The 25,780-nt window shown below is 34.9% G+C and overlaps 2 protein-coding genes across 2 annotated transcripts; both read left to right on the forward strand.

The window, feature by feature from the left end:
- The first annotated feature begins 2,111 nt into the window (after positions 1–2,111).
- Positions 2,112–24,644, forward strand: LOC122405989 (uncharacterized). The gene is made up of 2 exons (XM_043411117.1): positions 2,112–2,150; positions 24,079–24,644. Exon 2 carries the CDS (start codon positions 24,129–24,131, stop codon positions 24,579–24,581), a length of 453 nt encoding a protein of 150 aa, XP_043267052.1. The 5' UTR covers positions 2,112–2,150; positions 24,079–24,128; the 3' UTR covers positions 24,582–24,644.
- On the forward strand, positions 20,266–22,005 carry LOC122405988 (uncharacterized). The gene is made up of 4 exons (XM_043411115.1): positions 20,266–20,419; positions 21,044–21,160; positions 21,413–21,580; positions 21,690–22,005. The coding sequence occupies exons 1-4, from the start codon at positions 20,311–20,313 to the stop codon at positions 21,851–21,853; spliced, it is 558 nt and encodes a 185-aa protein (XP_043267050.1). The 5' UTR covers positions 20,266–20,310; the 3' UTR covers positions 21,854–22,005.
- Positions 24,645–25,780: the final 1,136 nt, after the last annotated feature.

The raw sequence follows: 25,780 nt of genomic DNA on the forward strand, positions 1-25,780 counted from the left end.
TAAAAGAAGTTGCAACTGCGTTCGCGGGGAAAATCGATTTGCTTCCGATAACAAAAGAAAAGTACATCTCCTTCTCGAAAACGATTCAAACAGGCAAAGACACGCGGAAAAATATAAAATTACGTTTCATCAACTCTTTCAGATTTCTCAATACGAGTCTCGATAAATTAGCATCATTTTTAACTGCCGACAAACTCGTAACGTTAAAATCACAATTTCAAGATGTAGACCATTTTCATTTATTAACGCGGAAAGGTGTCTTCCCGTACGAGTATATTGATAGCTTTGAAAAGTTGAATGAAACGGTTCTTCCACCGCGGGAAGCATTTCACAGCTCTTTAACTGATTCAACAGTCTCCGAAAAGGAGTATGCACATGCGAAAAATGTATGTGAACGATTTTCAACGCGAACACTCGGTGAATACAGCGATTTATACTTGAAGACTGACGTATTACTATTAGCCGATATCTTTGAGAATTTCCGCGATACTTGTCTAAAAAGTTATGGTCTTGACCCTGCGTTTTCCTACACTCTCCCCGGATATACCTAGGATGCCATGATGAAATATACCAAAGTAAAGTTTGAATTGCTCACAGACATTGATATGGTATTGTTCGTGGAGAGAGGTATTCGAGGTGGTCTTAGTCAATGCTCCAAAAGACATGCCCGTGCCAATAACAAGTACATGAACTCGTATGACCCATCTATTCCATCGTCATACTTGATGTATTTTGATGTGAACAATTTGTATGGATGGGCAATGAGTCAACCATTGCCTTATGCAGATTTCGAATGGATTGAAGACATTGCAAACTTCAACATCGAGTCTCATCCACTTGACTCTGAAATTGGTTATATACTGGAGGTTGATTTGGAATATCCAAAACACTTGCACGATGCACATAGTGATTTGCCATTTTGTCCAACGCATGATAAACCTCCGGGCACGAAGCAAGAGAAGCTTCTTGCAACGGTGAATGCGAAAAAACGATATGTCATACACTATCGTGCATTGCAGCAGTGTTTGAATCATGGTTTGAAAATCACAAAACTACACAGAGTCTTGAAGTTTAAGCAATCTTCCTGGCTCAGAACATACATTGATTTGAATACACAGTTTCGTACACGTGCGAAAAATGATTTTGAAAAAAATCTGTTCAAATTAATGAATAATGCTGTGTTTGGAAAAACCATGGAGGATGTTCGTAGTCACGTTCAAGTTAAACTTTTAACGAAATGGGCAGGTCGATACGGAGCAGAAGCTATGATTGCTAAACCTAACTTTCGCAGTCGAAGTATTCTTGCGGAAAATTTAAAAGTAAAAAAGGCACGCCAAGTATTAAAAGGTCGCGACCGTAGTTATAAATGATTTTCTATATTTGCATTGTCAATAAAAAAAATTGAAAAAATTTTGAACTATGAAAAAATTGCATTGTCAATAAGAAAAATTAAAAAAATTTTGAACTATGAAAAAATTGCATTGTCAATAAAAAAAATTGAAAAAATTTTTAACTATGAAAAAATGTGATATTGTAACATATGTAGTGAATAAATTAAGTTTCCTGTAGGAATTCAGAAATTTGGAAATAAAAAAAAATGAGATCATTCCTTAACGTAGCCAAGTACAGTGAATAAATTAAGGTTCCTGTGAAATACATTCGTGTACACTTTTAGCCCTAATCACTCACTTCTTCAGAAAAATTTTCCAGCAAGCGTCACAGAGCAACAAAGGTTTCTTGAATGATTCTGCAATTAAGAAATTATCATCTGCTTTTATGCTAGCTCAGGTTATAAACTTAAAACATTTTACATAATATGATACAAGAACCTTTTATAAAGAAAAGCGCAAATACGTGTACAAGTGCATGCGTTGTATCTATGCGATGTACTGCACAAATTCATTGTCAATATTACACACAAACTTGGCATGCATGGTTTTCAATCGGAAGCTCGGGAAGAGACAATTGTTCAAATTTACTATGAAAACAATAATTAATTAGTATTGTATGAATGATTTGAAAACTCTGTGACGTCAAAAATCGGCATATTCGCGTATATAAGAGTGCGGCAGGGCTCGCGCTGGCTTTTTCTTTACGCGCTGCTGTTTTTCCTTTTAATACTTGGCGTCGAGCCGCTACCGCGTCTCTTGATTGTGAAAAAACCGATCCCCCAATAGAATAAGAGAGGCCCTGTTATATAATGATTTGGTAAACAATATAGATGGGTGAAATTTATGGATAAAATTGAACAATCAAACGAACCGATATAGAAATGAAACGAATTAATCCCTTTATATGCCTTAGGGCGGGTTGTTCCAACTTCTAGGTAAGCCTATCTGACAGTTAAAGATCTACAAGTCAATGCTTTTACTCGCCAGATAAGTTACGTAGAAGTTGTAACAGCCCGCCCTTAATCTTGTACGGATAGATACGGCCATTCTTTCATGCGCATACGCATTCTAATTTATCCGCGCGTCACTTTCACTCGTTTGTCCGTACACTCATTTTTTTACCAAATGGGCAGATGATTGAATGAATTACACAAGTACTGAAATGGATGAACAAAGGAGTAAGCTGTGTAAAAATTGATTTGAGAAAAGTAAATGCGTTGAATAGGAAGCATTTAGAGTAATTAATTTATCAGTCGAACTAGTCAAGAATGGATATTTTTCTTTATGTACACAGCACGGGATCTCACGTCGAACTACTCAATAAAATATTGGATGTAAAAGGGAAGGCAAATTAAAAAACAATTACATTAGTGGATATTCAAGTTTTCTCCAAATATATGGTCGGATGAGGCATTCCTTCGCCGAGCTTCCGATTGAAAACCATGCACGCCAAGTTTGTGTGTAATATTGACAATGCATTTGTGCAGTACATCGCATAGATACAACGCATGCACTTGTACACGTATTTGCGCTTTTCTTTATAAAAGGTTCTTGTATCATATTGTGTAACATGTTTTAAATTTATAACCTGAGCTAGCATAAAAGCAGATGATAATTTCTTAATTGCAGAATCATTCAAGAAACCTTTGTTGCTCTGTGACGCTTGCTGGAAAATTTTTCTGAAGAAGTGAGTGATTAGGGCTAAAAGTGTACACGAATGTATTTCACAGGAACCTTAATTTATTCACTGTACTTGGCTACGTTAAGGAATGATCTCATTTTTTTTTATTTCCAAATTTCTGAATTCCTACAGGAAACTTAATTTATTCACTACATATGTTACAATATCACATTTTTTCATAGTTAAAAATTTTTTCAATTTTTTTTATTGACAATGCAATTTTTTCATAGTTCAAAATTTTTTTAATTTTTCTTATTGACAATGCAATTTTTTCATAGTTCAAAATTTTTTCAATTTTTTTTATTGACAATGCAAATATAGAAAATCATTTATAACTACGGTCGCGACCTTTTAATACTTGGCGTTCCTTTTTTACTTTTTGAAGTTATTTTATAGTGATCTCACTTCTTTTTGAAAGACATGACAATTATACAGAAACTATAATTCATTAACTGTACTTGACTACGTTAGAAAATGATATCATTTCTTTCATATTTTACAATCATTTTAAAGTAATGTCGCAACCTTTTAATACTTGGGGTTCCTATTTTACTTTTTCACTTTTTGAAGTTTTTATATTGATTTCATTCATGTTTGACAGGCGTCACAAGTATGTTTGTAAAAAAACCATATAAAAAAAATACATCCGTTGTCTTCAATGAAAATTGTTCAAAATCATTCGTTTAAAGTTGAGTAACTTCTAACTATGTTACGAATGCAATTAAAACTACTGAACAGTGAGTTTCTCTATGTAGACGGACGAAAACTGTTTAATCATTTTCTTGTGAGTTGAATGAACTTTTTGCATAGTATTTCATTACATAAGTAGCAGTACGATTATGCACACTTGGTGTACTTTTTTTACCTGAATACAACATTGAGAACGAAATAGGGATGTTTTTCGGCAATAGATTATGCCCAACCTACTCGATTTGGTAAAAAAGTGAATTTAAACAGTTATACCAAATGAAATGCATACAAACTTAGAGAGTGTGAAATTACAAAATATGATTTATTAATTATGAAACAACAATTGACTATTCGGCGGTAATATTTGTCAAAATTATTCATTCGAAATTATAAAATATATAATGTACAATAATATTTGGGACAATAGTATTGAAATAATTCAAATAATTTGAAATTATCACAGTCACGATAAAGTAAAGTTAACGCAAGTTATAATTACAAGTTAATCGTCGATTTAACAACCTTATGTATAAATACCATTTGGCTCGATCGCTTGAACCAACTTCTTTAACGACTTCAAACATAACGAATATATTTAAATTACAAAACAGTGAAACAATCAATAACGATAATATATTATATATTATTTTAACTTAAGCTATGGAGCTCGAGATCGGATAAACAATATAAAAGGATTCTTCTCAATCATTTGAAATCATTCACGAAAGATTGAAATCTTAAAACAAGATAATAAAAATGTTCCAAACGCGTGCATACCCTCTAGTTATTCTTGATACTTGGTATCGAGCCGCTACCGCGTCTCTTGATCAGTGAAAGCTGCGTCTGATAATTTTGCGGATTACGCCACCTAGGGTCTTACACCTTTACCCGTCGCCTACCCACTAACGATACGTAATTAGTTGTACCAATAGTAATCGAAAATCGAGGCTATAAGTCAAGCTGATGCTCGAACAAGAACGAAATTGGCCATGTTGACTCATGTACCGTGGGTTCGACGGCTCGGGATGAAGGCTTCGTTTTAGCAACCCAAGCGCAACGCTTCCTTATTCAGGACTAAGAATAAGAGATTAGAGTTTTCTTCACAATTTTCTTAACAATAATTGAGCCGACTATGTTTAATAGCGCTTTCTTCGATAATGATATCGACTGAACCTTAGGTTTGCCAATACATAATAATAACAATGCCCTAAATTCACAACAAAGTTGATAAACAATGAATACGCTCGCGTTCGGCCCTTCTATACATATGAACCTGAGAAAAATCCTCCAATTACGAAAAAATGCTCCGTTTTCGCACCCTACCAATATTCAACGATTATGTGACATGAGAAAAATGACCATGTCACAGCACATTCATAAAAAAAATGTATTTTCTAATTCCTTAAATATGCTTACGGTATTCGCAAGGTTTTCACATATTGCCGAATTACATTTATGATACGGTTACCTATAATATTTTTGCAAAACATTTATGAAATAATTTGAATATAAAGCATGTATAAAATAACATGCAACAGCACTACAATTTTTTTGTGCGATGTAGTAGTAACTGCCCCAACGCTAACTTAACATAAATTGAGCAGCTCGAACTTATCATGAGTGACTAGAAATTCCTGAATGACAGTCAACATTAGAACTGAGTTCAATTTTTTTTTATGGATAGATAGATTTAAGGTAGATTGATTCGAGTTTAAACTTCGATAATCTTTGGAGAAAACAGACGATAGACATACACACACGCACACACACACACACATACAGAAATATTAACATTTCATTGGGAAAAACCATAAAAGTATAATAGATCATTGTATCGACATAATATGTTATTTTGATTGATTGTTTCCGAACGTCGTTGAAACTGAATTATGAAATTCCGATCAATTTTGGATAAAACGACCCATGCAGTTTCTCTTGAAGCGATAAATAAAAAAACTTCAACAATTATCTATTGTGCCATTTGCAAGCCATTAAAATTCCATTATATCCATTATACATTTTAATGTTTACAATTATTTCACAATATTTTACAAGGAGCAAGTCAAGGAGACAAGAATAGCGATCAAAAGTAACGAAAGTATTGTAAGCACGCTCTTGCATACAGGTCTGGAAACTCGGCCGAATGAAGAGGGTCTCTTATTGAAGAAAATCTTTTACTACATTGGCCGCTAGAGATTCAGCTATATTATACACCATGATTGCGAGGGACGATACAGGGGCAATAAAGGCCTATCTCCGTCGCACCTATGAGTTATGATTATCCAGTATGCAAGATCCCAGCGCCGCGTGGTGTCGATTTTCGATAAAAATTTTCATGCATAAGAGACCTACCCCGACCACCAACAAAATTTGGGCTGAATTTTCAAACCTGTATGTAAGATCGTGATTGCACCGTTTAAAATTGTAAAAACGTTTTTTCACTTACGGAAAAACCTCATCATCAATATACATTTCAATTGATTATTTTGTAATGCAAAAATTGTTGTAAACGACTTACGAATAAGAATGTTACAATGCCTTCAGATAATTCGTTTTCCAGCGAAGACTTATGATCAGATGAGGTTTGAACGCTGCGGATTTCTTTGTGATCAATTATTAAAATAGACGCAATTAAATCGGTTTTTCGATGGTCTAGACAGAAACGCGCTGGAGCTGCGAATAAATGAATCCTGAAATAATCAGTGGTATGAATATTTGAATTTTTAAACAGACCATGCAAATATTTTTGGGTTTTAGATACCATGATCAAACGTGTTAAAGCTGCGGAAAAAGCGCCCTAAAATTAATTAAAATTTGCAACATATAAGTAGTCATTAGAATGGGACTTAGTGAGAGTTACGATTTATGCAGAAAGTTTTTGTAAGAATAAAATGTAAACATCTTTACCGTTTCGTGGCCAACTTCGTTTCTCAACTTTTGAATCGTCAACGCTGATCCAACCAGTGCTCATGTCACGCAGCATACACGTAAAATGTCCATGCTGAATGTTTTCCCCGTGATGAAAAATTGCACTGAGAACTTTATATCTATCCTGATTAATCCGAACAGTTGAAGTCGGTATTGCTTTAATATTACATTTCTTCTTCTCTATTTTGCCATTCCTCATTTCAAAGAGTAACAACTTGACAACCACAACAGCTTTCAATAAAGAGTATTCAAACCTTTCAACTACACCTAGTGTATGACAAAACATACAAAGCCGATCAGTTTTTAACCACTTTTCCACACTAGAATTAATGAGATATTGCAAATCGTAAGCCGCTTTCCGTGATTTCGGCACTACGAGAGGAATAACGTTATTTGCGTAAATATCGGTTGTTTTTGAACCACAGCTACTGCATAATGATACTGAAGTTAACTGATGTTTTACAACGTTTCTAAGAGCGATTAATTTTTTGCAAAGAGAAATGAAAAACTCGCTAGGATCTTGTTGAACTTTATCGATGAATGGCTCCCCAAGAATTCCCCTGACAGCAAACACATTAATGAGCTCATCATCAGTTATGTACGCGTGAACAAGAGATCTCAAGCTGTAAGGTTCTGTGGAATCTATCAACATAGCTTTTCGAATATGAGAAGAATTTATCATACATTGAAGAGTTACATTTGCATAGCACGAAAAATCATCATTATTGGCAAACCCTTTCACATGGATTTGAATAGAGTCATTCTGATTATTGTCAGCTATCTCTTGGCATTCCAAAATCCTTGCTGGCACTGCCCACTGTTTATCATAAACCTTTGGAATACGTTGTTTGGCAATACTGATAGCCGTGAGATCGGGTCGATACAATTTGCGCAAACGGTTATATTCAACTATAGCGTTTGCATTAGCCTTTATCGAAGCTGGATCAATATTGATGATATGCAAACCTTCAATATTGGTAACGCGTGATAAAGCAACGTAAATTTGGCCGACTATGAAAATAGACGATCCTACTTCTACGAGAGCATGTTTCAAACTGAGACCTTGACTTTTATGAATGGTCATACCGTAACTGAGACATATAGGAAACTGCTTTCTCACAACGAATGCTCGATCCATAATCTCGAATTTAACGTTGGAACGTTCCAAAGAGTATTCCAATCCCGATGACAATATAACCTGAATACTTTCTACATCATCACTGGTTTCATGTCGTTTAACGGAAACAATTTTGCAAATTGTACCATTCACGAGACCCAAAGTTACATCAATATTTCTGCGGATCATTATTCGTGCCCCGATCTTCACAATTATGTCTTTAGCCAATCCGGCGGTTCTGGAGCTATCTTCATCATCTGTGCATAAAGTTTTGATTACTTTTTTTTTTAGATAAGCTGGACAATCTACAGTATCCTGTGCAACAAGATGTATTTCCTCAGAAGGAACTCGATTTAACATTGCTGAATTGAGCGCATCGCATTGATTAATTTTCGGAAGTAAACAAACTGTATCTTGGGGGAGTTTGGACATGTAATCACATAACTCAGATAAACGACCCGCGATACTTTCAGCATTGAATTGTAATTTTCGAGACTCCAGAATTTTCATATCCGAATCTGTAACCGCGCCTACACGGATTCTAGACAACATATCCCTGTACATCGTATCGTCTTTCTGACGCATGTTAATTCTTAGTTCGTCATAGCAGAATAATTCCGTCCATAAATCAAAAGATCCCATCGCCCCAATAAATTTCTCAATTTTATCCGGATCTTCGTGTACAGGTGGAAGCTGTAATAAATCTCCAAATATGAGTACATGTTTTCGACCAAACCAACCATCTTCCGTATCTTGAGTATTACATATTCCCGTTAACCGTAAATGAATGTACATGAGGGTCACGTTGGAAATCATAGACACTTCGTCAATGATTATCAAAGAAACATTTTTTAATTGAGCTCGCAATAATTTAAGGGCCGCATCAGATAGTTCTTTATATTTGGCAGTATGACCATGTTCAACTGGTAATTGAAGAAAATTATGTACAGTTAAACCATTGATATTGAATGCAGCTATTCCGGTAGGAGCAGTAACTGCGGTATCCTTTTGAAGATGTTTCTTAATCCACGCACGTATAGTTTTTATTAAGAAACTTTTTCCGGTGCCTCCCTCTCCGCTTACATAAAATCGGAGAATCTCATCGTCTGAAGAGGCAGCATTTATGACGCGGTCAAAAATACGTTTTTGATCTGAATTTAATTCTGCTACCATCTGCGTAACATCTTCAACATCTATCATATTAAGACCATCTTTGTAATCCTTAACAGTTTTTTCTACTTCAATGGGAACGCATTCTAATGCATCATCATTATCGAAAGATTCATCCTTGTTGTTAGGACTATCTTTTAATAATAACCTGTCTACATCTTCATTGACATACCGTATTGCTTGCTGAATTTCTTCGATTTTATCATGATACCTTAGTGCATCAGCAAGTTCAATCTGCATTGATGAAAATGCTTCAGCATAGGTATCTTGATTGTTTCGAAGATCAGCGACATCCCGCCACGCTTTAAATAACAAAAGCAATGTATGATAGTAACGTTCTGGCTCAGTCTTAACGTTATACATATAATGATTTATAAGACATGCGCGGGAACGTTTTTTCAAAAATGTCGATGGACCAATTTCATAAACCTCGGAAATTGTTTTCGGTTTTATTTTGGTGACATCGTACCACCTGGCAAAATCAAAAAGATTCATAGATTCTAATGCTGCAGGTCGGTTTGGATAATATGTGTCGATAACTGAAGGGTAGAATAAATCTGTCGATTCAGGATCAAGTGATTCAATATCTTTACGACTTTTTAACTTCCGCTTCCTAATAATATTGACGTCCAACCATTTGATAGTGGTTTTTGGATCAGTCCCCCACAACGAATGTCCAAGGATACTATCGGCTGCTTCAAGCGCACCACATTCGCGATGACTCAATAAACGCATAGCCCAATTCCAAAGACAACTCACTAAAGATTTCGAGGAATTAATAATGTCGAATGGATCTTGGAAATTGCTCTTTTCCGGTTTCGAAACATATTTCGTCACATACGCCGTTAAAACAGTGGATTGTTCACCAATAAATTGGATATCCATATTCCCTTGCCACGCACAAAGTATGGCTGGATTGTAATCATTGATATTAGCTTCAGCTTTACCACGCGGTAAGTCGTACAATCGACTTCGCGATTTAAGTTTTTTTCTACCAGCGATAGAAACAGCAACATCGCGCAGTTGAAAAGTTTGGGTTAAAGGACGTGGATGACCAAATTTGCAACGCCGAGAAAATCCGGTTTTTGTTTTCTTACTTCGTAAACAGTAACTATTGTGAATGTGTTTCTGATGTGCGTTAACACGTCGATATAATTCGGGTGAAACATTTTTATCAGGCATCCTACATGTGACGTATTTCATTATAAATGAAATTATCTCATCGCGCGAAGACTTACCAATAACCGGGGCATCCTTAACCCAAAGCAATAAGTGAAAATGTGGTGCACCCCTTGTTTGATATTCGAGACGCCAAAAATAATGTTCAACTTTACCCAGAGGTTCAGCAGATGAAGTAATAAAATCTAGCATGCCTTTGAATTTAATATTCATAAATCGTGATGTTGATATTGGGTCGTTGACAATGAGTTCCATCGGATTAACTTTTACATCGGCCGGAATATCATTTACCTCACGAAGATATTCGAATAAATCGTCCCACAGCCATTCACTTGGACTAATGGTCAAAAACCAAGTGGCAGGGCCATATTCGCGTGTCATTGCTTTTAAATTACTCCTCGGTATTTTCCAAAATTGTTCAGTATTACGCAACCTAGAATATATTGAATTCAAGTTCGACTCAAGTTGGTCCTTTGACAGTTGATCCAAATAACTAGCTGCCGTATACTTCACTTTGGGGTTAGTTATATTCAGTTTGTGAAATATTCCAGCATTAAGCTGACGTTTGTAGTTATCGTTTAAAGCATAAAAGAGATATTGAACGTCTAACCGATATTGACGATGCTTAGACATGAACCGAGATTTCCAATACTCGAAATGAGTCAGATGTACAGGTCTCTTTTGATTTTGTCCGTTTGTCCCATAAGGATGTAAATGAGGAAAACATTGGCAATCCAAATCAGGAAGACGTTTGTCCAATGGAAGTTCGTTGACTTTAAGCATTTGATAGAGATTTGTTGCGGTTTCATTAATCCTTTTTTCGTGTATTGGACAAATAGTATAAGGAAGATAAAAACTATCTGATGCTGACTTTTGAGTCAACATAGCTGTTTTCTGTTCATTTTGTTTCAAATTAGTACTTAATTTTTGCTTATCGTCTGAATCAGTATTAATTTTTTGCTTATCATTTGGAATAGAACAATTAACTGTACATTCATCTTCTTCAAACTCAATATCACAGATATCTTTCGATAATAAGTCGTTAGCGGATATTGGTAATTTTATTTTTGAATACAGAGGATTGTTTTCTTTCAGCTATCGCAATGCTTTCAATACTTTGTTTTTATCTACCAATCGTTCCCATACTACTTTAGATTTAGTGGGAACACCACGAACTAATATATATAGCTCGTGATTGAGATTAATAGGTTCAGTTTCCGGACAAATCTTTTTCAACGTTTCCTCCAGCGGCAAAGGTAAAATGAAATTATTACCAACAGCTTTCGGAACCATATGCTTCTGCGGTAACTTCTTGTTCATAACGGTACCTAATCTTTGAACAACTTGAAAAGCTTTGGCTCGTTGAATCAATATTTTCTCAAACATGTTGAGCCCTGATATAACTGGAGGTATTTTAGGACTGTCGAGACCATTTAGAATACAAGTGGAAGGTATTATATCTATTTTTAATTTCGCATCGCAACTACGGCATATATAATTTTCTTCCTGAACTGTTTCATATTTACCGAGGAATTCCAACAAGTGATCCCAAGTTTTACCATATTTTGAGATCTTGGACACCTTTATATTTAGAATAGTAGCTTTGGTACAAAGTTTTTCACACGAAATACATGAATACCGTGGTAAATCCATGGTACGCTTGGCCAATGCTTTGAATGCTAACTTGTATTGAGACCTTATCTCAGTTTCATTGAGATTAATTTCTACGGTATCCGCTATCAAACCTTGTGCTGTCTGCTCAGCTTGATCAGAAATTTTCCGTAGCGACTCGACATCACTGTTGTTCAATTTCTCGTCTAAATCAAGTAACTTTTGATAGACGCATATCAGATGATGCACCGATCGTTTGATACGTCGTATTGTTGGAAAATGTGGCGATAATATTTGTACTGACAGAAACTTGGAAGAACAAGTTTTTGGATCAATGTAACAGCCATGAGAATGACCGAGTTTCTCATTACTGATTTTATTAGAACATTTCCTAGTTTGTTCAATAAACTCAACGACTTTGGATAATTTACATGTAGTTAATTTTCGGTAAAAAACTTTCAAATTATTCAATACTTCAATACCATAATCATTCGTTTTACACAAATGGCTACAGTTCCATGATTTGTGTGATTTTTTTTTTGTTGTTGACAGTGGTAGCACATTAATAGCTTTACCTTCTGAATTCATAATAATAGGCTCTGATTGGTTCAGAGGATTATAAGCAGTTTCTGCAAAATACGCTTCTGTTGAAGCGTTGTGCATCCTTTGACCGCACAATATTTGAATGTATTCTTCATCGTTCGATATTGGGCAATCGACAGCACGTGAAAGACACACTTCGGCTTTTGTTCTAGCAGATTTAAGGGATTTGTTCATTGCGGTGACGAATGTTTGCCTCGTCACGAAGGCCCATCTAACTAATCGCTCAGCCTCAAGTCGACAATCTACAGGTAACCGCAAGTCCAATTTTTTGGCAATATTTTGAATGTACCTCTCCTTTGTAAACTTAGTTTTAATCCAACGATTCTCTCGAATGAATTTGCAATATTTTTCAACAATTGCGGTAGCGGTTCGCATTTGGAAATTACGTTCTATACGTTTATGATCTTTTCTTATTCGACCTATGCTTGTAACTTTGTTAACTTTACGATTCTTTTTTTTATGCAGAGTTTCAGAATCTTTGTTCACCAAGAATGTAGGCTCATTAAGAATTAATTTACTTAGCGGTATTTCTTCGCACAGTTTATCTGCATAAATACTTTTTAGTGGCACTTCCTTGCCATTGTGTTCTCTATATTTCTCAAGTAATATTTTCTGTTCACCTTTGATTAATAAATCAACGTTCATTTCAGAATCTTTATTCACTAAAGATGTAGGCTCATTAAGAGTTAATTTATGTAGTGGTATTTCTTCGTACAGTTTATTCGCACAAATATTTTTTAATGCCACTTCCTTGCCATTGTGTTCTCCAAATTTCGAAACTGATATTTTTTGTTCGCCTTCGGTGCCTAACGATACCGATGCCATAAAATGTATCAGGTCTTCTTCTTGGCAAATGTTATTCATGGAATTGCCGCTATTTTTAATTAATTGTAGCTCTTCTATGCGCTGATTGTGATCTATGAGATTGTTCTCAATGGTGAAATATGGGAAATGCTCCAAAATTTGAATATTCCGAATTTTCAACAAATGTTCGCGAAATTTAGTACAATCGTACCTAATGTTTTCTGGGTTCATTCCGTAGAATATCGACGTAGCGAATGCCATTGCAAATAATCCGCAATCACGGCCATTCGGTTGAAGGTCAACCTTGGGAAAGATAATGGAGCTGGGTTCATCGAAACCGTAATACGGGAACAATTTTTGTAAATATATTTTATGATATCTATTCAACGTATTCGATCCCATGGAATCAAAAATAAATATTTTTTCCGTATCGAAATAGCTGCAAACCCAATGTCCTCCTATATGAGTTTCTCCTTTTTTAACATTTAGTTCCTCACAGCTGAATAAAATTTGGATATGTCTTTTATTCGGTGCGACAGGCTGTATCTGATCCGGAAAATAAAGTTTCCATGGTGGTCGCTGTTCAAATACTGAATTTGATGCTATTTTCAATAATTGGCCAAACTCTTCGATATGATCGTCATTCAGCAATGAACCATCGGCAATTAAACGAGTTTGACGAATATCAAAAGATTCCTGATTCTCATTTGGAGGTGTTACAACCTCATCGCTAATAATAACCACTACTTCATCATTTTTATCAACGAAATCCTGAGATATGGGAATTTGTTGAATACGCAGTTTTCGATTTTTTCGACATTTTGCTTATCTTTCAGCAGCATCTTTTCTTTTTTTCGACGCTCTAACCGAAGGTAAAAATTGTGATTTATGTGGAACCTTCAAAGCTTGCTTATCGTCATCAATATTTATATCACTGTTAATAAACTTGACTTTACAAGTAGTTTTTGTATTATAATCATTGTCCCACATATTATCATTTTGAATTTTAACAAGTACGTCTGTACATTTTTTATTTGAGTGAGATCCAGCGACTAAAGACTCGTTGATTTGTGTTGAAACGGAATCCAATTTTTTTTTTTCAATCGAAAATTTTGCATTTTTATACGATTTTTCCGTTTTTTTTGTACAATTTCAAGAGATGGAATTATAGTTGTATTAGTTATATCGACCGGAAAGTGTGATATTTCTTGAGACAGAAAGATTTTCAATAAATGCGCACGCATACCAGGCTGGTAGTACCTAACATTTTCCGGCTTCAAATCGTATAGCAACGATACTGCGAAAGCTATTGCATAAAGAGCGCAATCATTATTATTCGGTTGCCGGTCGACAGTGGGAAAGACAACCGAATCTCGCTTATTGAAATCATAAAACGGAAATAAGCGGTTCAGATAAGTCGTATGATCTCTGTGAAGAATACGAGCTCCACTAGAATTGAAAATGAAAATGTTTTTCGTATCATAGTAACTGCAAACCCAATGACCACATTGAGGTTCGTTACCATCAACCCTGATAAGCTCACTGCAGCTATACAATATCTGTATATGCTTTTTATTGGGATCAACAGGAACTATTTGCTCCGGAAGATAGAGACGAAATTGCGGTTGCATTTCATAAATTGATTGAGATGATTTTTTCAATAATCTTGCGAATTCATCAATATGATCATCATCTAGCCATTCGCCTTCGGCTATGCAACGTTTTAGACGATCTGAATATTCGCTTAATGTTTCAATCATCTTGAACGAAAAATTCAATCAAGTTGTAACTTGACATAAAACCACAAGCGCCGCGTAGCGCAATCAGCACGGTTAGTGCTTAATAAATAAACGACGCGCTGTAAGCGCGATTATTGCGCAATAATGCGTCACTATTTAAATAAATAATAAAGAAAATAAAAATGAGGAATTTTGGAAATAAGGAAAAAAGGAAAGCAGGAATATTTGCGTAACGTCACACAAATTGGAAATCTGAAATAAAAACATTTAAAATAAACGATTTTAGAAATAACCACTTGTTCAATTCAAATAAGGTTTGCAAATTACAAACTTCAGTATTTTATCAAATTCCAAAAGGTTTTTATAGAAGTATTTTTCATTGCCCAATCTTAAAATATATTTATTACATTTATTGTTTCTAAAAACCTTCCGAATTTTTCAACTGCAAGCTGAAAAAAGGGTCTCTTTCTTCGATATTGTAGTTATTGTTGAAAAACTGCTCAACATTTTTCGATACTATCAAAATATTAACGGAATGTGCACGATATATTTTGTAAGGTTACTTGGTGTCGAGCCGCTACCGCGTCTCTTGATTAAAAAAATGCGATACATCATGATTATACATGACGAAATCGGAACCAAATTTTCCATGTTTTTTAGTTCGTGCTACACTGAAATTGGGTCATTTTTATTATAGGCATCAGAATGAGGTATAAAAAAATGCAATTTTTCGATATTTTTCGTGAAAAATAAAACATATTATACCATAACAAAACTTATTGTTTTGAACAAAATGTAAAAAAAAATTGAGACATGATTTTTTCTTTAAGGGACGAACGCTCAGCCTTTCTGGTGAAAATATTTTATTTTAAACTCAAAAATACATGCAGTATTTTAAATAAAACAAATAATCTCCCGTCTAGTTCTGTATAAGTATAGAAAGACATGAGAAATGAACTTATATAGAAATGGACACGCATGTCAAACAACAAAAAAGAATGCTCGAAAGAATTTTGAAACCCAAAAGCCATAAAAACCGATTTGACTACAACCATACACAAAGTGCTATAATTCGGTCCTGTTATTTATTTAAATTATGCTTATTCGGTTAAAAAAAGGCCCAATTTGAAAAATTTTTGTACACACTACAGAAAACTATTTTATTAATTGTAACATCATAATAATAGAGAAATAGACACGTACGTCAGACAACAAAAAAGAATGCTCGAAAAAATTTTGAAACCCAAAAGCCTAAAAAACCGATTTGACTACAACCATACACAAAGTGTTATAATTTGGTCCTGAAATTTTTTGAAATTATGGTTATTCGGTTAAAAAAGGCCCAATATGAAAAATGTTTGTAGACACTACAGAAAACAATTGTATTAATTGTAACATCATAATACAATATATGAACATTTCTTAATTTCTTAAAACTCAAATATCAATATTAAACTCGATAGTAGCAAAGACACTTCCAAATCAAGTTGAACAGTATAAAAAACTATAGATATATGCCCATGTGTATACACGGCGCGTTTATTCCGGAATATATCACGCTGTAAATATAAAAGAAATACGTAGATTGCAGAAAAAAGAAAGTAACGAAAAAAATGTAAAATCAAGGAATATATGTGATGTCAACGAAAAAAAAATTGCGATTCTTACTAATTTGTATTTGTTAATTTCTTATCTCATTGTTAATTCGCCACACTCAAAACAAAGTTTATCATGTTTTGGCTGAAGGGTGGGATGTTTGTTATTAGATTTCAATTAGTAATGGAAAGACAAAAAATGATAATCATGCGGGTTGTGCAGCTTTTCTACAATCTTCAGTAAAATCGTGTTGAAAAATATAGGTTTAGCGAGTAATTTTACTGCAGAAAAATTATGGCGAATCATTCGGAATTCAGCAACATCCCAATCCCACATATCTTCGAGCAAAAAAAAAATCGAGGAACCATTTCCAGTAATCAACTCTCGTATACAGAAGAGATCATTTTTCTCCCTAACATATTAATTTGGGAAAAGCTCATAACAGAGATTTCAACAACCAATTTCCTGGAACGATTTTCACGAGCCTTAGGAATCCTAATATTCTAAAATAAATCCGCAAATTTATCAATAACTTCCCTTTTCATATTTATTTTAAACTATAAAGCAAAGTTTGTTATAAAACCAAGCATATCACAATTCAAATAATACAAATTATCTAGTTCTTAAAAAACTACCAATGAATTATTTAATAGATATTTTCTGTTATTATGATAAATAATGTAGATAAAATGAATTCGTTCTAAATGATTTAATTTTATCAAAAATAGAAGGAAGGCAAAAACTATTGAAAACGCTTTGTGTCATATTTTGGTATTTTTTTTTTTATTCATTTGCCCATATTTTTATGCGCAACGCCTCTTACTGCGTATCTATTTGTCTAATTCCACCTATATCCATTTGCATTCGTTCTTCCTTAATTTTCACTACCCAGTAATGTGTTTTCCAAGTCTGTCTCTTCCTCTTCCTCTCTCTGTTCGGAAATATATCAATTGCTGAATGAATGAAGCCAACGTCATAACTGTCACCTCGAGCTGCGATTCTGCGATTCGAGCTTGTGGACCGATGATACTTAAATCGAACGCGTCGTTATACTCGTTGCAATCTGAAAAAAAATCGGATTTTTATTTATTTTCGTCAAGGAGTAATTTTTTTTGCGAGTCATGACTCAGCGAAAACATGTAATAATAAAATTACAGAGCAACAATACTGATGCTTCTTTTTGTTTTGTTAATACTTTTCATATAAGCGCATGGATAAATTAGTGTCCAGTAAAAAAAAAAGAACTTCTTGAAAACTTACAATTGAAATTTATCATTTCTGTAAACAAAGGAGTAATACTATAGCTTCGATTGGACTTTACGTAAACTTACTTACCAATTCTAGAAAACTATTCCAGGTGGCTCGATAAAAATTTTATACTGCACAAATATTTGAGATATTTACTAACTATAAAGCATTACTAAAAAAAACACTCAAACTCAAATTTTTCTATTGAGAAATCAGAAAACAGAACAATTTGGGAACCGATTAATTTTGATAGCTGAATATTTAAATTCCAAAAATCAGTTCTTCAAGTTCCATTTTAATAGCCTTTAGAAAAAATTGTCATCAATGCATCGTTAACTTTAGCCCGACTGATGATTTATAATGTCTTGATGAAATGAAATTCAATTGCATTCTTCATCATTCAACGTCGTCATACCATTTAATTAATACTTGGCGTTGTACCACTACCACATCTCTTGATGAAATGAAATTCAACAACATTCTTCATCGTTCAACGTCATCATAAATATAATGAAAAATAGTAACAAACAATGCTAACCTTGAGTTGATGAAATGAGAATCCTATTGAACAGAAGCGACAGAAACACCTCACATTATATGCATGTTCAATGTATCGACGTACTTGTTCAATAATCTAAAAGTGCAATGCTCCGTATAATCATATATGAGTACTGTCGACATTCAACAACTTCTGCTCTGGATTATTAACTGCGGCCAGGTTGATTATGTGTGCGGAACATCTAAACAGAATTATATGTACGATTGTTTATATCAAATTAGAACAAGAATGGAAATAATTGAAATTTTCTCCTCAATTCAATTAGTGACAACCATAACCTTGAATAAAAGTATATGTAAATATGTGAAATTTGAAAAAAAAAATAGAAATTGAAAGAGATACATTGTATTCTAATAAGATGATGATAGACTTACTCCTGTTTTTTTAATTGCGATATTCGTTACCATTGCCTGACACGTAGAGCCAGAAATATCGAACATGATTGACATAATCACTAATCAGAGCACTAAGTTTAAAGACTTCCTCAAGTAAAAATGAGGAAACACGCATACGAATGAGCCCACGCGTGTACATCCTGCATGTGCATTGAATATGGATCAACTGGGATACCGAAAAATCGATTTTAATTAATAATGCCGTGCGTCTAAACACTCGGTATACTTAACACTCGGAATAACTGAAGCACTTAATTATCCCGATTTTTCACAACACCGACTACGTTTACACGGCCCTCTTATTCCGGTTTAGTTATATCAATATAGATATACAAAATGCACATCTATCGATATATATAAATATACCCGTCTGTATATACAAAACCCGAATAAGAGGGCCGTGTAAACGTAGTCACCGATTTTAACAAGATCGGGCGTAACTAAACTGGAATAAAAACGCCACATGTAAACACAGGCGACAAATCAATTCGGAAAATCGGTATGAATTATATTAAGAAAGTTGAAGCGATATATATAGGACATCATCATACGAAAAATACATTAGATTTTATTATTCCAAATTAATGAATTGAAAATTTACGTGAATCTTCTTGAATAGCGCTTAATTAGCTTTCAAAAAATTGCAAACTTCAACAATAAATATCTCCATTTCACGACGGTGAATCATCGGCATATCCCGCCAGAAGTTTAATACTGTCTTAAGCTTTCGGTTTAAAAAATTTTAATGTGCAAAGTTGGAAAATAGTTTTAACATAAGATACGCTTCAACCTCCTTAACGTATACAAAAGTGTGGGAGAGCTCGCGCTAGCGTAATTTCAAAAGTCTGCGTCAAAATACAGCCATGCTTCTTGATTTTCCCAAGATAATGTTTTCAAGATAAACAAACTGACGGAATAAATGGAAGAAAAAGACGATGAAAATCGATTCATTGAAAATTCAATACTAAATGCAATAGAGTTTGTAATTTGCATACGTTTTTGAAAAGAAATGAAATGTGTAAATTATTTTTTATTTTGTTCTTGGTTACTTACCGAAATATGGAGTACGATAAATTATCACTAATCAGCCGCCGGGATGTAAATTCTCAAAAACAAAAACCACTACCGTGTCTCTTGATGAACTGTTTCAGCCGTATTAAATCTGCACAGCAAATCACAATATATTTTAAAATTAAATTTCACATTTAACGCATAATTTTGAGTTGGACACGTAATACAAAATGTAAACTCTTCTTCACCTCTGATCACCTCTGATGTAGCACGTGATGAAAAACACTCCGAAAACAAAGAACTTTCTCTCTCACACTTTGTTTTCAAATATACGTGCGCTGCGTGCACGTGTAAGGCCCACTACACACGGTCAATAATATATATTGCGCAATATAGGTGATTGCACAATATTATTGAACGTGTAGATGTAGTATTGAAACCTTGCGCAATCATTGAACAGAAGTTTGAGCGATCTTAAATTTATGGCGCACAACACACCATACAAACTTATTGTGCAATAAAATTGACCGTGTGTAGCGGGCTTTATGCAACGCAAACGAGCGCCGCGTGCCCATGTGACAACGGCCAATGAAATTCGATTATTCGAACAAAGAAAGACCGAAGCCAAAATTTCACCGTGCGAGCTTTCAGGCGCGCAGTAAAGTTCGAATGGACAAGGGCGAAGTACGTACTACTGGTAAGTACATTAACCAATATAATAAACTATGATATTATAATTTAATTGAGGCATCAAAAGATGCGGTAGCAGTTTTTTTTGTGTATTTGTATTTGTATTTGTATGTATACAAGTAAAGTAGCTCCTCAAATTTCGATTAATATTAAGTTGAATCGAATATGTACGAGTGCGGTAGGGCTCGCGCTAGCTTTTCTTTCACACGTTTATTTATTTTTTTCTATTTAAAGAAGTTCAAGCGATATCTACATAGGGTACCGATATGTGTGAAAAATTTGGAGAGATTCCACCGTCTGGTTATCGAGATATTCATTGTTAAAAATGACAGGTTAAACATGGGCTCTTATATAGAAACTCAAAGAATTGCGAACTTGAACAATAAATATCTCAATTTCGAGACGATAAATCGTCGGCATATTCCGCCAGATATTTAATACTGTTATCAGCTGTCTGTTTAGAACATTTTATTGTGCAAAGTTGGAAAAAACTTTTCCACAACATACGCTTGAATGTCTTTAAAACTTGGCGTCGAGCCGCTACCGCGTGTCGATCTAATATTTTTTGATTAATCTTAATTATTCAAATCAAAATAATTAATTGGTGCCTTGACCGGTATTTTGTTTATAGGAGAAAAAATGAATCATACCGTGATTGACCATGCCGGCGTCGAAAAAACAAGTGCTGAAATGCCGAAAACATCGAACAACGACGCAACAAAGGATCCTCTACAAGCGAAACTTCCCAGTGAGTATAAGCGTTTTTTATAATGTCGATTAACCTCTAGAGTACCGGAAAGCCGATATATTGGCTCACCCTGTAATAACAACTTTGTTTATAATTAATTGATAATACCATGATACTAGACACCAATTTGAGCACTTTTCAATGGCGATTTGAACTCAAAATCCGGCCGTCTGGAGATTAATCTTTTTTATTTCTTTTTATTTTTTTGTCTTTTCTAATCGAAACAATAATGGCCCTTTTTTTCTTTTACAGACGAAGATAACGACGATGCGATGACGATCGACGATGGCGAAATAAATAACGACGTAACCAATACCACCGATCAATTCAAGAGCCTCACGTTGGTACAGACCGACCCTTCAGTACCGTCGACGTCTGAATCGCCAGCAGACCCAGAGCAGCCGATATCAAGATTCGGAAGTAAGAAAAAAAAATATCTATAAATATCACGATAGATTGTTAAAAAAATAAATATCACGATAGATCGTTAACAAAATAGAAAATTAAAAAATGTAATTTTTGTCAACAGAACGACATCGAGGAAATCGAGCGGGACGACGGGTTCAAGAACAGCGACGAATTACTTTCTTAGCCCACATGGTACTGGCTATGGGCAACAAACAATTTCGATCCCCAGTACGAAGAAATCGGCGAGGTGGTCACAGAGACGACAATGGCCAACAAACTTCATAATATTTCATCGTATCAATTTATTGTTTCTCGTTTAATTTCAAATACAAATGTTTCTTAAATTCTAAACTCTATTTTCGTTATATAATAAAATATTGAAATACTGAGTTTATGTGAAGTTATAATTGTTTCTCAATTCTCAATTCTAATACAAATGTTTCTCACGTTCTAAATTCTATCTATTTTCATTATAAGTTTTCATAAAAAAATGTGAACTAAATTTCATTTTGGTTATGAAATGTGATAAAGCGAAAATACACATGTTTCTTAAGTTCTGAACTTTAGTTTCGTTATAATTCTCCATTACAAAATGTGAACTCAACTTTATTTTGTTTTAAAAATGAAAAAAAATGTGATAACCATGTGATTGTACTGAAATACTTGTTCATGTAAATGAAAAAAATGAATAAATGTGATAAACATGAAAAAATACCGAGTTTGTGTGAAATTATCTAAATGATTTAGTCAACGGCAGTGAAACGAAAAAATGAACTCTAGTGGAAAACGAATTAAAGAAATTTGGACAGTTGCTACAAACTCGTTTTTTGTTTTGCATTATTGTAGAAGGAGGGTTGTACATCCTGAAAATAATATTGGCATCGTCGAGCTCCCCTGCATGCCAACCCATTCACAAGTCCTTGTTAGGTCCTCACGCTCATCCTGTTAGCTATAATATTGTACAACGTTCAATCCCGGAGACCAGCACTCAAGTTCGTTTCTCCAATTTTCCTTTATTCATTTCAATTGATTATTACATTTATTGAATGTTATGACTTCATTTTCGGGGTTTCAAAAAAATATAAATTCACTAACCGATGGCAGAGCTGGAAACAATAAGACGAGGACCGTTGTTTTCACTGACGAACCTAGTTTCTCTCAAGTACATTAGAAAAACGATAATCGGCACGGTTTTTCCAAGACCCATTTCGTCAGCTAGAATGTCGTTCACATTTTGTGAGTGCATGACAGCAAGCCAATTGAGTCCAACCATTTGCTAAGTAGCAAGTTTTAGACCATTGGAATTATTGGTAGCCTTTTCGATGATGATTGAAGCACCGGTGGCCACTGCTTGCTCTTTCCATATTCGCAATCAATTCCAAATACTTTTTCATCAGTGTCTCGACGACATGTCGCATCGACAATAACGTTTGCGCTGAATTCAACAAATCTGAGTCAAGATATTTGTCGTTTTGAGGATTGTACAGCAAGTCTAAGCAGCCTTCGAATGACCAGTCACTTGTTATTGCGGTTGCTTTCTGTTGAGAACAATGCGTCATCAACAAGCGCTCCATTAACAACGCGCTTTGGATGAATCCCAGAACTCCTTTTTTCTCAGCTGTCAACTCGTCTGATATTTTAACATTGGAAACATCATTGCTGAAATAACAATAACTTTCACAAAACAAATAAAGCACTTTTTAAAATGTTTTACGCTGACGCACTCACTGAAGTGAGATTATAGCATTGTGTAACAAGTGAAAAGGATGCAAACCTATCAAAAACTTTGTGTCCATAATTCTCATCATCAAAATCAATGTTAACCTCTTCATTCTGGTTAGTCGTTCTCCACTCTGTAGCTTGTTTTGACAGAAGAGTTGAAAGTTCGTTTTTTATTGTTTTGAAGTATCATCGAATCGAAGTATCCATGCAAGATACATTTTTAGATATTAAGCGCCTCTTCTCTTCCGAAAAGAAACTCTGGTTAAAAAACAAAAAATTCGACCAGCTATAATGACAGTTGGCGTTGCATTTTCTTTCGATTTGTCTTTTTTTTTCCCTTCTCCACTCATCGCGATGCACCATAACCATGAAAATCGGAGATCGTAGATGTTGGAATTGTCGAAGGTTAATACAAAATCACAGGGTCGATGATCGGAAATTACACGGCTCGATATCACGACTCGATTGAACGAGAAACGACGAGTGACATTTTTATTTAACACAACGACGCACCATAACCCCGAAAACGGCATATTCGCGTATATAAGAGTGCGGCAGGGCTCGCGCTGGCTTTTCCTTTACGCGCTGGTGTTTTCTTTTAATACTTGGCGTCGAGCCGCTACCGCGTCTCTTGATCGCTGTAGAGTTGCGAAATCTCCAAGTCATGTTTAACAAACCGATATATGTTGGCATGTCCATTTTAGATATTTCAAAAACTTGTTTATATGAATTCCATCACGAGTTCATGATGCCGACGTATCAGAATAAATGTAAAGTCATGTATACAGATACTGATAGTTTAATTTACCATATTGAGTGTGAAGATGCATATGAGGACATGAAATGTAATCTCGACAAATATGATACCAGTGACTATCCCCCAGACAACGTCTATGGCATACCGCTTGTGAACAAAAAGGTCCCGGGTCTCATGAAGGATGAGAACAATGGGGCCATAATGACTGAATTCGTTAGATTGAGATCGAAAATGTATGCGACGCGAGTTGAGGGCAAGAACGATGTTAAAAAAGCTAAAGGAGTCAAGAGTAATGTTGTTGCGAGAACCATAACATTCGACGATTATGTGAAATGCCTCGGTGAGCAGATTGAAATGAAGCGTTGTCAATCTTCAATTCGCTCAACATTACATAATGTCTATACGATCACGGAGACGAAAATCGCTCTAAGTCCACACGATGACAAGCGATACATTATACCTGAAACGGTAGACACGTTGCCATGGGGCCATTACAGTATTCCCGAATTTTCAGAAGCTATGGAGGCATTGTGAATGTGTGCTTACGAGTGTTGGAGATTAAGAGTATATTGAAGGCGAAAAAAAAAATTGTGAGCGTGAGGACATTTATACGAAATAAGAAAATTCTGTAAGATATACGAAATAAGAAAATTCTGTAAGAGAGGAATTTTCCTCAAAAACTTGTACATTTGTAATTGATGTAAAATAACATTTTTTGTGAATCTCTGTCATTCTTTTTCCTTCGAATCTGCTGTTCGTGGGGGAAAGGTCGTTAAAATAAACCAGACTTTGAATTTTTCTTCTTTACTGTTTACAAATCATCCTTACTTCCCAACTATTGTGTGTATTGTCGAAACCTAGCCATTTCACAAACAACTGACTGCCACGCTTCTTCAACACTTTTTCAATTAGATATATGTCGGGATTTTTTGCTCGAAGCAGCTCAAGCTCGTAGAAACCACCTGCGATGGGCTCCTCTTGATAATCTTTTATATTATAAGTAACTGGATTAGTTTTTCTCACTCGATATATTGTAAAAATTTCCGTTGTCCAATTTGGCGTAAAACCTTTCTCAAATACATTCTTAAATTTACTTATGCGCACTTTATCGCCAATTTTGAATTTCATTCGTTTAATATCGAACTCAGATTTTCTTTTGAACACGGTATGCAATAGTTGCGCCTCATTCGCAGCGTTCACATCTTTTGGTTTCATCTTTATCGTATGATGCTGTGTAGCATTATATTTCTCAATTAAGGTTTCGAGAATATCAATCCATTTCCAGCTTCCGCGAAAACTAAATTGAATCCACATTTTATTCTTGAGTGTACGATTGAAGCGCTCACAAATTGATGCTTTCAAGTTGCTAAATGTTGATTACAAATGTATATTATACTTTTTCATCAGGGCCTTAAAGTCCGTATTGTAAAATTCTTTTCCTCGATCAACGTGAAGATTTTTGGGTATGCGTCCTTTGCTGAGAATTGATTCCATTGCAGCGGTGACATCTTTTCCACTCTTACTCTTCAATGGTGCGGCCCAGGCGAATTTGGAGAATATATCGATGACGGTGAGGAGAAATTTATACTTGGAGTTGTGTTGTGCATATGCAGACATATCGACAAGATCAGCTTGCCAAGTCTCATCCAGACCGCGTATATCTACTCGTCGACGTGGCTAATTTCGTCGAGCTTGCTTGTGTAGCTCCTCTACCACCGCGGCACGCTCATTCT

Source organism: Venturia canescens, chromosome 2 (genome assembly GCF_019457755.1).
Source record: "Venturia canescens isolate UGA chromosome 2, ASM1945775v1, whole genome shotgun sequence".
Taxonomy (NCBI): Eukaryota; Metazoa; Arthropoda; class Insecta; order Hymenoptera; family Ichneumonidae; genus Venturia; species Venturia canescens.

Coding starts and splice junctions, on each gene's coding strand:
- LOC122405989 (XM_043411117.1), top strand. CDS start 24,129: ATGAAATGTAATCTCGACAAATATGATACCAGTGACTATCCCCCAGAC.
- LOC122405988 (XM_043411115.1), top strand. CDS start 20,311: ATGAAATTCGATTATTCGAACAAAGAAAGACCGAAGCCAAAATTTCAC. Junction 20,420..21,043: donor GGGCGAAGTACGTACTACTG/GTAAGTACATTA, acceptor TTTTGTTTATAG/GAGAAAAAATGAATCATACC. Junction 21,581..21,689: donor GCCGATATCAAGATTCGGAA/GTAAGAAAAAAA, acceptor TTTTGTCAACAG/AACGACATCGAGGAAATCGA.